Raw genomic sequence first — 18,988 nt, forward strand, 5'->3', positions numbered from 1 at the left:
TCCAACAACAAGACTTTGCGTAATTTAATTTTTTACATACATTAACTGAAGATTTTAGTCTTAATTAATGCCAATTAAAGATGCTATTATTTTTCCATTTACTCACTGTAAAAAGTTAGTATTGAAAAAAGACGATACATTTTGAATTACGTGATCACAACCACCCTATACATCTTTAATAGATTTTAAAATTCCCTAAAAAATTAATAATAAAAATCAACTCACCTAAACTAGAGATTAAGTTTCCCCAAAGCTCAGCAGTCTGCCAAGCAAGGAAGAAGAATCCGAAGAATCGCACAATGATGCCATCCACGGCTTGATCAGTTAACTTAGCGTATACACTTCCAGCTTGCGTTAGATACGTCGCCTTCGAGGTCCACATAGGCGCCGCCCCGAGACCAACCACTACTCCAGCGGGTACGAGCGTATAAAACGCTGGATAAAATTGTGCAGCTATGTATGGCGCGTAGCACATCATAGATAGACATAGTGTCCATTTGACTGTCAACCTTTTAATGAGGAATGTAGGGACGAACATACAAGAAAGAACAAGTGCCGCGTAAATCGAACTAAGCGAGACAGTACCGAGGCCGTCGGCTGCGTTTATCGAAGACTGAAGATTGGCTGTCCCCTGGAACGCGGTGAATTGCACCATGAAGGCTGCACTCACCGCGGCCACGTTCTTTAATATTCTCCATTTCTCGTTTCTCGATAGCTTTACTTTGCCTGTGGGGTAATTGTCCTCCTCTGTGGGTAGTGGTGGTGGTTTGACAATATCATCATTCGAGTCCCGGTCGTGTTGGTACGCATCGTTCTTGAATCCTGTCTTAATTGTGTATACAGAGTCTTTGTCCGGACGATCATCTTCTCGTCCGCCACCGTGCGTAGCAGTCATGCCGTGTTACCTCCTTTTGTCCTGGAAGAGAAATACAAATTAGATATTACAGTTACTAAACAGTGCCTTTAAAAATAAAGGTCAATGACTGAAGAAAAGCCCGTTTAAATTCATTTTAGGTACTTCTTACTTGAATACCTACAAAATTAGTATGCCGGTCGTATTGCATGTTTGATTATATAGTTTTCTGATTTGCAGTGAATATTTTTTCGCTTGAATATTTTACGTTGGTATGTTAGATATCTTTGATAACTATCTATAATAAATATATACCTATTTTGCTAAATACAATACTTTTATAACTGATTTCTTCATTTATACTTTCAGTTGTTAATAAAAAGGAAAGATGTGATTGTTTGTTTATAATGGATAAACTCAAAATCTATTTAGCCGATTTTTTTTTCATTTATAGCAACATAGGTATATTATCAGCCAGTATATATAATTCGCTGATAATGGCTATATATTATTTTCGAAAATTCTATCTACTCATGCGGAACCGTGCCGAATTGCTGGTATTTATAATTGTTTTTTTTTTCGGTTTTAAACTTATGCCTTTTCTTATTAAGATTGAAGGTGGAACACAAACCATCACTCGCGTCTATGCTGACATTCAATGATGTAACATACTCGCAATAGTTTCTATTATAACTAATTAGCATAACTGTCACGTGTATGCATAATTTGGATTTAGCATTTAGTTAAAAAACAAAGTTTAATGGAAAATAATTTTAGCCACCACTAGCTAGATTGGTATTTATTCCAAGAAACCGATACAAAGCAATTTGCTTCAATAACACTTTCAGTAGAAACTTTGTAGAGTCACAGGTTTTTAATGTACTTCAAGAAATATTCTTTAAATTCCATGGGAATTAAATAGACAGGGTGGAGGTGTGACCTAAAGGTCTGCTATCGATATGAAACCAATCTATTGCCAATGACAATTTTGTATCGCACTCATAAAATACTAATATTTTGTTTAAAATAGTTTGCACTAACAAGTTACTTTAAAACGCATCCATCAGAACGTTATGGAACAATTATGTCGCTAGTATTGTAATTCAAGAGTACGAGACGTTTCAATTCCAATATCGATCTATTGGAATTCACTTCTAGAGTATCCCCGCCTATAAAGTGTATTGTTTACAATTGGATAGTTCTCTCCTTACTAGCAAGCTCTTCGTTCTTATTTAAATATTATTGGAATACATTTAATACACTAGCATTAAAGTTGTTGCTATAAGTATAGTACTTTTAATACGTTCACATGGGTAATAGGATTAGATGGGTAACACACGACTGTTATCAATACCGAGGAAGTTATGTGATATACAATTTGATTCGCATTGTAAGTCACAATGGTTGTCATCGACTGAGTACTTATTATAGCTATTGTTCAGCACCACGGTGCCAGAAGCCACGTTTCACCACAATATAATCATCATGTTGACGTTAATGTACAAAATAGTTAAAAATATTAACATCACTGGCGGCAGCTGTTAGTTCTGCGAGTGACGCTTCATAAGTTCTTCGTATTTTATAGTTTCAAATAATATTATGATATTACTATTAAGATTCTTGGTTTGTTATTTTTTGCAATATAATATAAGATAGACAAAGTTGCCATTGCTGAGTAGATATAAGCTACGTTTTACTATATTTCAGATAATTATGAATATTTATGAAAAGATATTTTAAAAAATTTGCGAAGACTATGTCGGGTAATTATTCAACAGACATTGTTAATTAAGATTATAAAAAAAATATAATCACTAAGATTAGAGTATCGTAAAAAATACTTGCAAGAATTCGTGGACAGTTGTAAAAATGTAGATTTTCGAGTTATGAAAATATGTTTTGGTAATTACGCGATTTCAAAAGAAGAAGGTTGAATTTTTTGTGGTTATGTTTATATATACTTCGTTATTTTAATTTTAATAATTACTTTATAATCAATTAGCGATCCGCCCCGGCTTCACATGGATAGATAAATTAGTATTTTATATTAGCTCTAATAAAACATCACTAATCGTTTTTCGGTCTACTTAATTTAGTTCACTAAAATAGCTAATTATTGAGGGTGAAAATTTTTTTTCCGGAAAGTTTTTCTTTTCTGTCATGTATTTATATGAAGTGTGTAACAGACGCTGTGTACAATTGTGTAGATACCAAAGCCGAGGTCGCGATACTTGACGCCTGTTTTTCCATTATAATGACACATTAAAGACAAACATCACAACATCATTCATTCAGCAAAGAATAGGTGTTTAAAACTGAGACTAATTCATAATAAACCAGATAATGCTTATTAATACGAAAGTATGTTTGTCTCTTGGAAATGTATTGCTAGAAAAGCTAGTTTGCAGTTATAAAGTTTATCAAAGATTTTCGAGGGTTTCATGAATGTCGTGTGCGCGTGAATATCTGCTACCAAGCAGCTGAGCTTGTATGATAGTGTTTTGGTTTGAAAAGTAAGATATGGCTTTGAAAATACCGAGAAAAAAGCATAATATCTTCATTTTAGAAAAGAAAACAAAGTAGTAAAGAATTTATTTATAATGTCCATGGAGTTGTTATGTCTGTAGACGAAGTTTAACTTTTTTCTACGTGACCCGTCAGAGATTTTTACATAACACGTTATATAAAAAGTACAAATTATATTTATATTTACTAATATTAATACTGATTTTTCCTTGTTTTTATTTTTCTATAGAAATGCTGAACTTAAAGTTATAGTGAATAGGTAAGTAGGATACATATTTACTACCAATTTGTCTATTAGTTGGGTAGAATTAATTCCAAAGTAGGTTATCCTTTATACTGTGCTTATACGTTAGATTAAATCTGTTTTTCAAAACCATAGACATAATCCGCATAAATAAGATGAAATTAGTCCATGTAAAAGATACGTCAAACGTTACGAGTATACAAAATTTTATGACCATCGGTTAAACAGATAATTATTACTAAAATGGAATATACAGGAGAACCCGATTATTTAAATCAAATAAATCCAGGAGTATTTCGTATAACCGAAAATCCGGATAATCGATTTCAAAACCAAATTAAAAAATACATAATTAAATTTTAATATTTTTTATTAAGTAAAGGTACATCATTTAGATACGATATAAAAAACGAGCTATAAAGATAATGGATTACATAATACCTATTTAGCCAATTAATACATAATACCATTACTAAATCGGCAATTAGAGCCGTGAAGGATAACTCTGGATAATTGAATATCCGGATAATCGATGTTCGTATAATCGAGATTATAATGTAGGTATCTCATATTAAAATAGATATACTACAAATTTCAGTTATTTATGCAAAACAAAAAAAAAATATGTACTACATATACTATGACTTTTGATAGTCTTAATATTCGCTCATGATATTGAACATTTTCATGAATGGATTGTAATGGTTTACTTTATGACTCAATTTGAACAATATAGCTGTAGACACATTCGTGTTATTATCAGACAATGTTTTTGTCATGCGTGAATAATTAATAAATGTCGTATGAAAAATATGTAGAAAGAGTTAACAGATACATCAATGTTACACAGAGATACCAAATGAAAATAAAATATATAAATATACACATTTTGAAAATTGGTCAGATCGGTAAAGACAACAGAGTGTGGAAAAGTGATAATGGACAGACAGTATTTCATTAAGGCTCTATACGCTTGAACATGTAAACATTAGATTTTGTTATATCTAGTGAGAGATATGTCACGGCCACGATTTGGTGGGTTTCGGATATCCTTACCAAATAAATGAGGAAATGAGTTTCTTTGTTTATTCAATGGCTCGACCAATCCTCATGAAACTTGGTAAACACGTACTATTAGGATTCGGAAGGACTACTATTTATTCCGGCCAATCAACATATCCCGGTCACGAGGACAAGGTCAGAGATAAAAGCTAGTCCTTTACAAATAAAACAGCAGTCTTTCTTCATTTCCTTTCTTCTTTTTGATGTTACTTATTTTATTTTCTAAATTAGATAAAAAAACGTAATTAAAAATCTTGCAAAGGAATAAGTAAATATTCATAAAAAAATATGAATCTTTACAAACGACTTTAAAAAGAAGGAGGTTCTTTATTCGGTTGTGTTTTCATAACTCCCTCAGTTATAAATCGAAATTCGCAAATTCTTTTTTTTTCTGTAAGGATATACTTACAGATTGGTTTTGTAGAAATTAAAAAAAAAAAACAGTCCAGTAGCTTAGTTTTGGAATCCAAATAACTGGTTATGCTGCAGTACAAGTCCGTTTTTTATGAAACACAATTAAACCCAACATCAATATATTGCATTGAAAGGAAATGAGTAAGTTTTCTTATCTTTTTTTTTTACTGGAATATACTAGAATGAATAGGTAACACGTGATTAATGCTTGTACGTGCTTAAACGAGGCAGTATGCAAGAATGGGCAGGATATAATTAAAACAAGACTGAAGCCATAGGCCACCAATAGTGTCGAAATAACATGGTCGTATTCTGAGCGTGTGCGCATCCAATTCAACAGTAGTCACCGAATGTCCCATTGTGCAACTTAAGGTATGGTTACACGTGTACACATTATCGACCAAAGGATTTTTGTCATTAGTTGTTTTTATTATATTATATAACGGTTCACCGTTCAATGTGAATATAGGCCCACAAAGGGAGTTTTGCTAATAGTTGTAATACTTGACAAGTGGCTTGGTAATCGCAGTTAGGCTTTGGTAGTGTTTAAAGGGAGGCTTCTGCCTATTCCTCAACAATTAAGTTCCCTTTGTCGCCTCTTACGAGACCCATGGGAAAGGAAAAGGTGGTTCATTTTATGCCGAGACCACACGGAATTAATTAATTATTTTCGATTGTTTGTTTTAATTTTTATATCCCATTTTATTATGTAACTTATTTGTCTTGTTTTTCCAAATAAGTAAAATAAAGATATAAACATTCTGCCTACGTACATTTTGTTTGTAATGGAACTATTGTCTTATAAAAATATTCCAACTATACATTAATTGTAATTTATATTTGTTTTTATATTACGTATCTTGATATTAAATATGATAAAAAAATTAAGACATCCATACTAATACAGCGGCGTTTAGTTGTCAAGTCTGTAAGGCATATTACTTTAGGAAAATCTTCAGTTCACTAATAGAACATTTGCATAGGATTTATATTCATTCGGTCGAGTCCATTAAGGAAAAGAACTTTTCTGAATTGACACCTGCCTAGGAGTTATGGGTTATGCCCCAGATGTTTCTTTCTTGGTTTCTCATAACACAGGATATCCTTGTTTGACGATCACGCTATTGGTGTGATTTTGTGGCACTTATTTAAGCCAAAAAATGCACAATTATATAAATAAATATAAATTGTAGCGACTATTCCTTGTGAATATGTCCTAATGATTGTCAAACATTTGCCGTTAACTATACATAGAGCGAATTATATTGCGACATAATGGGGTCACATACGAATTCATGTTCTATGGAAATGATTTTACTAAAATATCAATTTATTGTATATTGCTACAAGCACCATAGACATTCTATTGAAATGGACATTTGTACAAAAAAAATCTGTTACAAAGTTATTGCGCCTACGAGTTTAACTAAGAACTATTTTTTTTTACCTACGCCTACGCCTACATAACTAATTTTTTTTTATCAGTAAACATTTTATAAATTTTCGTTGATAATTTATTCCAGATGCTGTCAATGTGTTAGAAAAACGGAACTAATATATTCAGTATTACTGAAAATTTTTACTTTAATAAGTTCATAAGTTAATAATTAGTCCATAAAAACCTTGCTAGATGAATGGTTTATAATTTTATCAACTCGCCAATAATAAAGTTAAATAACCAATAACATAGATGTGTCATGTAAAAAAAAAAATTCCCACGGTATTATATATAGCATTGATTGAGCTTGTACTTCCTGTTATTTCAACCCTGTCATCGTGAACAGTTCAATTGCTAGGCTATGTGTGCAATTGTGAGGTGAATGTTTTTGTTGAAAGCGATACGGTGAAAGCCTAGAATTTTCGATAGATTTTAATAGAAGTCACATTTAGTTCTGATGTTGACCGCTTGGGGCGCTGTATACGTATGGATGTTTTTCAACAAGTGCGATTTTTGTTTAATTACGATGAACTTTTTTAATCTAGAGTTTTAAAGAAATTTGATGTCCTTAGAAAATATTTTATAAAATATTTCCTTTCATATTTCGGGGACCGTGGAAAGGTACATGTAAATTGGACAGAGGTCGCACTTGCTGGAAATCACCCATATAAATCTTAATCGGATATCAATCTAAGGAATTTGCAGCTATTATTTGTCAAGATTCCAAATTAAGGTTTTCGTTGTAGGCAGCGGATATCAATCAAAAATTTAAGGTCAAGATTTTAGAAAATCAATCAGCGGGGTTTATAAAAAACCAATTTTAAACGCTTTATCTCGTTAAACCTTGGATAGAGGAGAGGATCCGGGGACTGAAAACTAATTTGTGCTCTGCATTCTCTCTGCAAAGAAAGCCAACTTCAATCATGGACCGAAAACGGAAAGGATTCATATCAATTAAAAAAAATTCAAAAATTTGTACGAAATTTAATTTATCCATTATTACCCATATTCATAAAATAGAAAATAAACTCTAATTAATTTAAAATAAATGTAGTAAATTGAGTAAGTTGATAGGGAAGCTAAAAATATGTTAGTAAGAATAAGTACTAAACGTCTATGAATGAAACCGTAGCGAGTGATCCTGAATAGTTTCCTTGATTTTGCAACATCCGATACCTTGAAAATTTTCCTGTTGTTTCTATTAACTTGTTACGTCGAAGACAGTCCATGAACTTAGATTATGTATTTTTATTTACAGATTAGAGTGAAATCAATCGATAGAGGAAATGCTGATGGAAACCTTGAAAATAACCATTAATCGATGTATTATTATTGTACGTGTACTTTTAATTTATAGAGCTATCATTGTCTGGGATAATCATATGTAATTAGTTTCATCATATACAGGTATATAGAGAAAAATTTTATATTGTTAATTTCTCAATAAATACATCATAATCCTTATAAATCAGTAATTGATGTTTTATACTTCTTTGTGGCATGAGTCTATTGTTTAATAAACGGTTACTCGGACCATTTTGAATACTAAATTATTCAAATGATCGAAATAGCATCCTCCATCTTTTGTTTGCAATGATGACCAATGACAAAGAGCTGAATTATGAACATAAAGACTTCGGCATAATTGTTTCATTATATGTTGTTTTATTGTGTAAGGTCTTTGCAAGTCAGCGCATTATTGTTCATGTGTATTTAGAGGTCGCGTATAGTTAAAAAATGAATATTAAACTTGGTTTTTAAAATATTAATTCTTCAGACTTACCATAAGAGCATCGTAGCTCGTGACATGGTTATAACTTATGTAAAATTATATTTAAGATAATGTTTATTTTGAATATTCAATCATAAATTTTATGAAGATCATTGATAAATTATGAAAAAGCAAAAGATTAATCCTTTATCATTTTGGATTCGGAATGGTTTTGTGTTTTGTGAATTTTTTTTCACAGTATTTGTTGTTTTCATTAAAAAACATTTTGGAAATATTGTGTAAAGAAAGTGTAATATTTTTTTTGTGCTAAGAAAATATAATTGTAATGCTCTGAACCCTTAAAATATGAAAGGAAACCCGTGATTCCAATATAAAGAAAAAACAGAACACAAGAGGATTTCAGGCAGTTAAAAGTCCGGCAGTATTATATACATATTCCCAAAATGATGAGTGATTCTTCGTAATGTATTTTTCAAGTTAAAAAAGGCCCAATGCATCCCAATTACAAGTTAGAAACTGAAGTTGAAATTACATGTCAAAGGCAGCGTTCCCACAAATTAAATTCCTTAAACAATGCCTTTATGTTTTTTAGGTATTACATAATTGGTATGATAATACGCGAAAAATATATTAAGAAGATTAATACACGATGATGAAGTCCGTTTTTTAATAATAGTAGTACTTTATTGAGTCCATTCATGTGTCACTTACTTTAAATGGCCGAGTCATCCCATCATAATAATAGTAGGTAAATGTGTAATTTATGAATTGTTAAAAATAGAACGCTGTTTATAAATATGTGTATAGAATGTAAATCTATATTAAACAATTAATGGAAATAATTAAGCTATTACAATTAACATTAATATATGCATATATTATTATAGGGTAAATTTGATATTTTTAATCTTTTATTAATAAAATAGTAATTGTAAATTTAAAATTATGGTCCACGAAAATAGGTAACGCAATTAATATGCACACACAAAAATATATAGATTAATTTGCTGTTTTCTACGACTAGGCACATGTGGGCTCGTGTTCACTTTATACAAAAATTTTCAAAAATCCTTTCTTAGCGAATGCTTACGTTATAAAATAAATTGATGTTACAAATTTCAACTTTCTAGACTTTATAAGTGATAGTCAGTAAGTACAAATGATTTTATAAGTATAGATAATAATCTGAGTAGAGTATAAAATTATTCAATAAAAATGTAACAATAGCTACAAAGTTCCTAATGTATTTCATAATTATCGAAATTTTAAGAGTTAATTTATTTTCTTCCTTCGATGTATAATTGTAATTCAAACATGAAACCTTAAATGCACGTGTATTTTATATATCAAATTCCTCTACAATTTTACAGAAAATAAGTATTTTATAATAATAATTAAATTAAATATATTAATAAATTTTTTAAAATTTTAATTTTTCACTTTTAAATTTTATAGCGTTACAATTCAAGAAGGTTACATTGAATAATTAATATATTTGATATTATTAAGTATTGCAGATTGAGTATATATTAAAAGCATTCATACATAAATATTTAATTTACAATATAAATCTATATTCACCTGGATATATCTAATTATATATATAAAAAGCGTGGTCGTTATCTGTACAAACAATAATCAAGCAACGTCCGCAGCCATTAAAGAAGATCATGGGAATATAGTGTCGGTACAAATTTCATTATATATCCCGGAAATAAAGGGTTATTATCATGTACTAGGTATACTGCGATATTAATTGATGTCCAAGGTCGTCACACAATGGGCAGCGACGGCGTCGACGGCACAACAATTGTACACATACGCAACAGTAATGCCGTGTGTGATTGAAAAAAAAAAAAAACAATTGGTCTCAACTAGTTCGTGGTTGGTCAGGAATAATGTTAAGTGAAAATTTTCATTAAATAATTGCTTTTTTTGTTATCATATTAGTAAAAATCTGTACAAATGTTGGATAGTTTGTCCTCGAAGAAAATCTATGTAAGCTTTGTACTTGCCTAACTTTGCGTTGTAGCATAGAATTTTTAAGGTTTCACCGAATTTAAAAGCAAGGCGTAAGACTAAGTAGTACTTTTTCACTGCAAAAAGAAGTATATTCTTAATTTGTAGGTTTCCTTTCTTTTAGATGACTAACTAATACATCGGTCTTTAATTAGTTCTGTCCCAAATCATTTTCTTGACTTCTCTCTACAACACGGTACTCTAGTAAACTTTTTTCATTAATTATTAAAGTTTACTTTCGTGTTGATCTCATGTCTATTATTTTTGTCTTCTCAAACAAATTTTTCAACTAGAGAGACCTCATCATTACCGACATATACCTTTGTGCTCGTGTGAGCAAGTGACATTTACACCGTTTTAAGTACAGCAAAGCGCCATAACCTTCAACCTCAATGATCCAACTATGCGATGTAATCTTCGATGTATAAAGATATTTATTAGAAACACGTTTACAAATTGCGGATAAAGTGCAATGCAGAGGTCGCCAGGTATACGATAAGGACGTCTAAAGTTATGAAATAGGTCTAACATCAGACCTAAGACTTGTATTATTATTTTGGTATTTCATTATATACAAATAAACGTGAATATATAATTATATTTATATATCTATCTACAGTATTTGCGCAATTCGCGAACTGACTGCCTGAGGTTTTTGTGTCATTGCTAAATTAAAAAATGCATTTTTAAAACTTGTTTTAAACTGCTTTTAAATATTATTTAGTAATAATTAATGCTATCTTACAAGTTAATCCAAAATATAGTACAACAGGGTACCAAATTTCTATTAAATCTTTTCAGTCATTTCACATAAACTGCCACATTTATATTATAAACTTGAGTCGTTAGTAAATATTAGAATAATAGAAAATATTAAGACGTAATTGTAGCTAAAAATTGTTATATGTCCGTAATATAGGTAATTGAGTAAAAAAAAGCATGGCTTATTGAATACCTAAAAAATTACATTACTAATTTTAAACTAAACTTGACTAATTATTAAATGTCAGTACATTATGGCTATGCCGTGTTGTGGCTACAACATTTCGCATTTAGGCCATGGACTGCTGATAATTTAAGGTAATGACCATTAAGACACGAGATCTGGTAAGATTAATGGAGAAGCTCTATGTTCCTCTATGACAATTAATACTGTCACGCTATTCTTTATCTTATTACATTCGAATGAAGTAAAATATTGTATAATAGTAATGACAATATAATTTGTTTTCACACGAAACTTTGTTGACAACTCTACAGGGTCAGCCCTATACTTATATTTTGCTCGTTACAATATGGTGTGGTTAATAGGTCAATATAACCATAAGAAAAATAAAACACTAAAATGAAATCTCGCTCTGAAGACGAACAAAATTTGAAAGTGATATTTCCCACTAATAATAACATTAATATTAAATGCCCAAACCCTAAACTTTTTCTTTAATCGGTTTTGCAAAAGTATTATGTTACGGACTATAAAGAGCTAAAATGACTTAAAGTAACTTTTGACTTGAATGAATTGTAAATTTGGTTTTAACTAGTTATAACTCGTAATGAAATTATTATGTCGTAAATAATTATTATTTATTAACTGAAACATTTTAGTTCTAGAGATATATAGAGAATAGCGTTTTAGAATCAGGACTATATCTTACTAGAAGTATGTATATTAAAGATTTGTTATTGTGTACACTATTTAGTTGTACATAATGTATTTGTAGCTTTTGGTGACAGAATATCAGGTGACAGAATTTGTAAAATTAAGTTTATTTATAATAAATTCTTTCTAATGTATAATACTCGTCACGATGCATGTAGTCTTTTGTATGGAGAAAAAACTTGGCTAACGTTTATCTCGGTACCGGTACATGCCAGTAGTAAGCAGTTTCCGCTAAATTATTTTTAATTGCGTATTTATAAATAACGTCTTACATAAAGTATATAGAGATCGTAAAAATACAATATAAATACCATACAGCTTTAAGCTCGCCATTGTACCAAGTTTATTGTAAAATAAAGAATAAATAAATAATAAAATAAATAATTGTTACAATAGAGTTATATCAAAATATGAAAATATTTTTGTAATCTCTCTATAAATTACGTATTGCTTAATCGATAAATATGAAAAGTAAAAAAAATTGAAAGATTGCAGTCGTTTTGTCCACAATTTATTTTTATGACTTTTGTGATTTTGTGACTAAAAATTTTTTATATTACAATATATTAAATGTTTATAATACTTTGTATTATTGAATATACACTATTGTACGATATATTTCGTGGTTTACTTTTTTACAATGTCTTTGTTTTTAATTGCATTTTATTGGGTGTTAATATTATGCAATATTCACGTCAATTCTGGAGTAAAGTATAATACATTGTTGCAAGAGAAGAAAATCTTAAAATCCTTTACCAAGCCATCTAGCAAGCATCTGAATACAAAAACAATGTCCTTCAGAACGGACCTGTACCTAGCCGTAGAACGCTTATAAGCAGGTATTATTGTTAAAGTAATTTACGTAAGTATTTCAACTGAATAAACCAATTTAATTTATGCTGTCGCACTAATAAAGGGCCAGAGTTATTACTATATTTGTCTAGTTATGAATGAGGAAATATCATGAACGTGCGAAAACCGGTTAAGGTCCGTTGAATGTCCGTTAATTTGCCGATTGCAAGAACTGGATCTCTGGAAATTTTTATTTAAATTATGTATTATGATATTTATGTATTTAGTTTGTGTATAAATTATTTATTATAGTATTTATATAATTAGTTTGTACTTAAATTACGTATTATGATATTATTTATTATATTTTCAGTAATTTATTCGCAACAGGTGTAATTATGTATCAGACGGGCTGTATGCTTGTTTACCACCTTCGTGATATATATATATATATATATATATATATATATATATATATATATATATATATATATATATATATATATATATATATATGCGATAGGCATTCACTTATATATTAATAAATAAAATATATCTTTTATAATAGTTTTATTTAGCAATCCTTTCAGTAAATTATAAATATATGTATAACATAAATAAAATATTATACAAGTATTGACTTTGTATAAATGTAAATATTTTGTATAATTTGTATATCGATAATAATAATGTGCCACTGCTTTAGCAAGGCGTTATCAAAAAATATAAATTATTCGTATTGTCAATATGACCACTATAGAGTCGACTTTACTAATTAAGGAAATCAGTTCAAAAAAAGAAGAAATATTAATTAAAACATATAGTAATTATTTTTATTTTCATAAAATAGGGTGGTAATTGAACATTCACATCTCCATTTCCTCTATTTTTGTATATTTCAATGTCGTTAATGAATTTCGCTATCAGCTTTATAATTATATTTTAAATATACATTAAATATGCGTCAAAAACCTAACTTACGATGCTTTGCCTAATCGCGAAATAAAGGCAAACAAACAAAATTTAGCATTAGTATTATTAAGTTCCTAAACATTTTCTAAAATGAAATAAGTAATAGAAACATAGTATAAATTTTTAACATGAAAAAATATGACGGATAATAGAACCTCATTTGAGACGATATAGAGTAAGTACGTACGAGTCGCAAGTCGCGCAAATGTTGCGAACTAAAATAAGTTTATCGAACACGAGATCACGCTATCCTTTCCGGCAATTAATCCTCCAGCTGAGACTGGTTATAACCGAATAAAACCAAAGCAAAACGGCACACACCGTTTAGAGATCTCAGTCGTTGATCTCTGAACATCTACATCAACATTGGTCACTGCTCGAGAACAAAGGGTAATGTTTAATGAATTGAAATGGAATAGTAACCCCGCCTGCACTATTAGTATACGCCGGCAAGGTATTAGTCTTGTATGATAGGTTATTTTAATGTACGAAAATGAAATGGTTACCTCGCCTGCACTTTTTTTTTAATGGGTGATAATGGAATGAAATGGTAACCCCATCCACGCTATCGGTATACATCGGCGGGGCACCAGTGAAGGATGATAGGTGAGGATGAAGCAGGTCTGTTAGCCCATCGTGACGAATTCAACAAAAATTGTTCACGATGGTTTCCAGGGGGAACTATGTGGAGGTCGACCTAATAGGGCATATTGATAGCAATGGGGCTGTCAAACATTGCTAACCATCCCTTTCCTCCCACCTCGCCTGCACTGTCAGCATATACTAGCAAGGTACTAGTTTGGGATGATAGATTATTTTAGTACGCGAAAATGGAATGGTAACCTCACCTGCGCTATCGGTAAATACTGGAGAGGTATCAATGTGTATATGTGAGGATGAAGTAAACCCATTGTGACGTAGGTTACAAGAACTAATCATAGTTTCCAGAGGTGAACACGTTGAAATAACCTGAATTAACATTTTTTAATATCTCATCCATCATTAAATGAGATTAATTGTACTATTTTCCTTGTGGATGGACGTTAAAATGTAGGTATAAAAATCTAGGATTTTATAAAGGGATAGGTTTTTGTAACATGTGGGGACATAGACAATTTTTTTGTAAGTTGAAATCAAATAATCTGACAGTCTATCTGATGGAAGGTATTAACTTTCCCTTATAGACATGAACAGCACATGTCTGTAAATGAAAGTTGCTATCTTCCATCAGATAATACTAGGCTTTCTTGGAATGGTAAACAAATTGTAAAGCTATTCCAAATTGAACCACACAGGATATACTTTGATATTCCGTTTTTTTTACAGATAATCCGTAGGATAGAAATCCCATGCGTGATTCTGAAGCCAAGTAACTGTATTTGAATGGCTGTATTTTAGTTTGAATTACTGGATTTAGTTTATTAATATCTTGCCTTTAACATTTGCTGTGTAGTCCCAGCATAGGATAGGCCACTCCTTCCTTTCCCGTGGGTGTCGTAAGAGGCGACTAAAGGAGGGCGAGGGATGGGCAGCGCTCCTCTTAAAACATCTACAAAGCCTCTTTATGGCTGCCAATCCGCCTGCCAAGCGTGGCAGGTACTGGTGAAACCCCTCCCCACCAAGGGGAGGTTTGTTTAACAGTGGAAATTTAAAGGCTGATATCAACCGTTAACTCCCTCAAAAGGGAGGCTTTTCCAGTAATTGTCACGCATCATGACAGGTGGGTTGGTAACCATAGTTATGCTATGGTGATATTTAAGAGAGATCGTGTGACTTACACCTCGATCTTTAAGTTTCCTCTTACGACACATGAGCAAAGAAGGGGTTGCTCATTTTATGCTGGGATCACACGGCAATTACAGGATATGGAAGCACAATTCAAGAGAGGAGTATCACGGTTATAGTAGTATACCATATTCTGTGAAGGCAACGGTAATGTCCATATTCATAGGAGATGGTTACCACTTTCCATTATAGGGCCTGTTAGTTGTCATTTCTAATTGTTTTAAAATCCAATTTTTATCACTTTCATGTTTAAGTATTTATTTTCTTGTAAGTTGGAAAATTTTTAATACTAAAATTGTCAGTGCTACATACATTTAGCTAAGCTTACTATATTTAGATTAATTATCTTTTTTATTTTTTTTTTATTTACGTTTAACTCTTTTAGATATTAGGTATATTGTTTTTGTTACAACAACGACGGTTACTTGACAGTTCTAAAAACTAACCAAAAAGTGATTATCCAATCAACTATGTAACAAATCGACAATACGTGTTTTTCCAAGTAAAATGAAATCGAGATGTTTCTAAAGTTTTTGCGGAGCTGGATTTTACGTTTGTGAAAATTCAAGGATTAGCATTCGTTTAATTTTATATGGTATTAATTTACTTGCAATTCTTAATTAATTCTACATTCATGTAATGAGAATAGACTTATTATTTTTAACGAGACTTCATTACAAACGAAAATTAACATTAGATCCATTAAAATATGTGATATGTATATGTAAACTAAAATACAGTATAAAATAGAATTTCTACGGTTGTCTTGTTAATTTATATATAAAATTACTAATGACAATAAGCCGTAAACAACAAAAAGTAATACAAAAATTTCATTTCTCATTCTCAATTTATATATTAATATAAAATTCAATTCAATAGTCTACCTATGAAGTAAATTTTAATTAAACTCAATTAGTGTCCTGACATAATTACATGCAATTTTCACATACATGGGCAACATTAAGACGATTTTGCATTTTTTTTAAGAAGCTTATTTCTACGCTTATATCTATTATATAAATTAAATTATTTATCAGACTACTACTAGTACTATTTGAGTTCAGTTGTTTCTCTCATCTCATGTTACCACCACTACTAGAGGTGGGTAGTATATAATAACTAGCTGACTCGGCAAACGTAGTTTTACCATATATTATTTAGAGAACTGTACATGAAAATTTGTCGTATTACAATTATTATATTCGAATGCCATCTTGCAAGCCCATTGCGACATATAAAAATCGTGATTACAAAACAGGGGTTGATCGTAAAAGGGTGAAAATTTTAATTTGTATGTATTTTTAATGCTAAATCATAATAAAATAAAAACCAAAAAAAAAATTGTCAATAAAATAAAAAAAAAATCTTCGGGGTGGGTCACCTTAATCATTGAGGAGTATGAAGAATAGATGTTGGCCGATTCTCAGACCTACCCGATATGCACACAAAATTTAATAAAAATCGGTAAAGCCGTTTCAGAGGAGTTTGGTAACAAATACCGCGACACGAGAATTTTATATATTAGATATCTATGTATTTATATTGTAGTTTCAATCTAGCTAATATAATAAAAATGTATTCATACAATATATGCATATAGAAGATATTTAAGAAAAAATAAAATGAGGAGTATTCATAAAATCTTTAGTCAATTTATAATAACAATAATATTAAGAAATGTTGTTTGTCTGGCTGTATCTGTTTTTTGGAAACACGCAATAGTTTTTGCGTGATTACAAAATCCTGCACCAAATTAGATGCGGTGTATTATAGTTATATTCCTAAAGGTTTAATTTAAATCTGATATATATGTATCTTAATGCAGTAGTCTACGAGTATTTTAATGGATTTTCTACTTGTAAAATCCAAGCGTACGAAGTATCAGACAAAAATTAGTATATAATATCACAATAAAGAATCCTATCAAAATTAAGGCGTGTATAGGCGATATTGAATAGGATGATAGTCTTTCGCTATCCATGTCCAGAGGAACTCAATATATAGATATTTCGATATTTACTACCCACAGTAGTACAGTCTACTACTTACAATACCTACTCTCCACCTCTCCACTCTGCACAATACCTAATCCACTCATAATCCACTTTCATTATTAAAATTATATTACATGCGTCAAAATTGGTATACTTATTTATGAAAATAAAAAATACGTTGTATTTATTAGCAAAACTTTTGTCTATGCCCATGTACTTGTATAGCTTAAATACAAGGTCTATGGTGCATGTGACAAAAGACAAAAGGCGACACAAAAGATGGCGGTGACGCGGAAAATTCATACTCGCCAGTCCGCCTTGGTGATTGAATGGTGCATACCACACACATAAATTAACCTCTAACGAGACAAAGTATTTATTATCTGTGTTTATAAAGAAGTAATTTATTAAGGTCATAATCTAACGAAAATGCATATTAAGGGGGCGGAGATGCCATAAAATAAAATTGCACTACCTATATAGGCGCTGGTATTTAAAGTAATATAGGTAATAAAATTTTTGTTACTGTAAATACAGTATGCCTTGATATTGGTAATTTACAAGGTAAAAGGCGCGTGTAATGCAGTTTTTAAGAATTTATTTTACTGTTGAATTGACTGATGTTATTTTGTTCAAAAGTAAATGAATCTAATGGGATATTAATATTGTTGTTTGTAGAAAATAAAATACTGGATTAAACACACTAATACAAGTTTAATCATTTTAGTTAGTGATTTAAAAACCAGGATGTTATTTAAAGTAGATTCGTCACGTCAAATAGAAGCATGTATATGTACTATACACAGCTGTGAAGCGGTATTGTGAAGTGTCATTAGTATCTGTCTGTTTGTTTGTCAATCTATCAGGATCGTTATCTGTTCGCGTGACACGGTATCATAACTTTTAATAAACTTTAATTCCGATGATGTTGTTCCTTAAAAAGGACCGTGTCAGGTCAGTTCACCGTTGTGATGGTTCATAAAAAAATAACCACAATAATTTCCGGGAGGAATCGCGTGGAATTGGGCAGCTAGTCCTCAGCATCATTAACATCCCCCCACCTTCCCAACCAGATGTTGTTGCATCGGTCTATCTCACGCATATACAAGCGATTATTAATAATACGTACATGCTACGGATAGATACATTTTTCACTTGTTTAGAGGAGCAGGTTAGTACATTCAGATATGCACTAGACTCTTCACTTGATCACAGATTTGACTTCTGCTTTTTAATTAACTATAACAGTAATTAAAGTGACTGTGAAGTCGATAATTAAGAAAATTATACTGATTTTATAGGAAGACATTATTTTAATATGTAAGCATGCCAAAAAAATATAAATAAATAAAGAGGTGATACCAAAATGTTATAGATGCGAATGATGAAAGGACACGTAATAAAATAGCTTATTATTTTATGATTAAATATATATAGCTTTTAAATGACTGAGCGTATGTCATAGCTACTTTTTAACTATTTTTTTATTCTAGT

The 18,988-nt window shown here is 30.7% G+C and overlaps 1 protein-coding gene across 2 annotated transcripts in view; it reads right to left on the bottom strand.

The window, feature by feature from the left end:
• LOC113521716 (UNC93-like protein) overlaps positions 1–18,988 on the bottom strand; it is a 112,195-nt gene that overhangs the window by 17,396 nt on the left and 75,811 nt on the right. For both annotated transcript variants that reach the window (XM_026907363.3, XM_026907354.3), the window contains one exon: positions 226–916. In XM_026907363.3, the coding sequence (XP_026763164.1) occupies positions 226–895 (670 nt within the window). In that variant the 5' untranslated portion in view covers positions 896–916. The remainder of the gene's footprint in view (positions 1–225; positions 917–18,988) is intronic.

The sequence above is a fragment of the Galleria mellonella genome, unplaced genomic scaffold, assembly GCF_026898425.1.
Source record: "Galleria mellonella isolate WM207_F2 unplaced genomic scaffold, CSIRO_AGI_GalMel_v1 utg33, whole genome shotgun sequence".
In the NCBI taxonomy this organism is placed as follows: domain Eukaryota; kingdom Metazoa; phylum Arthropoda; class Insecta; order Lepidoptera; family Pyralidae; genus Galleria; species Galleria mellonella.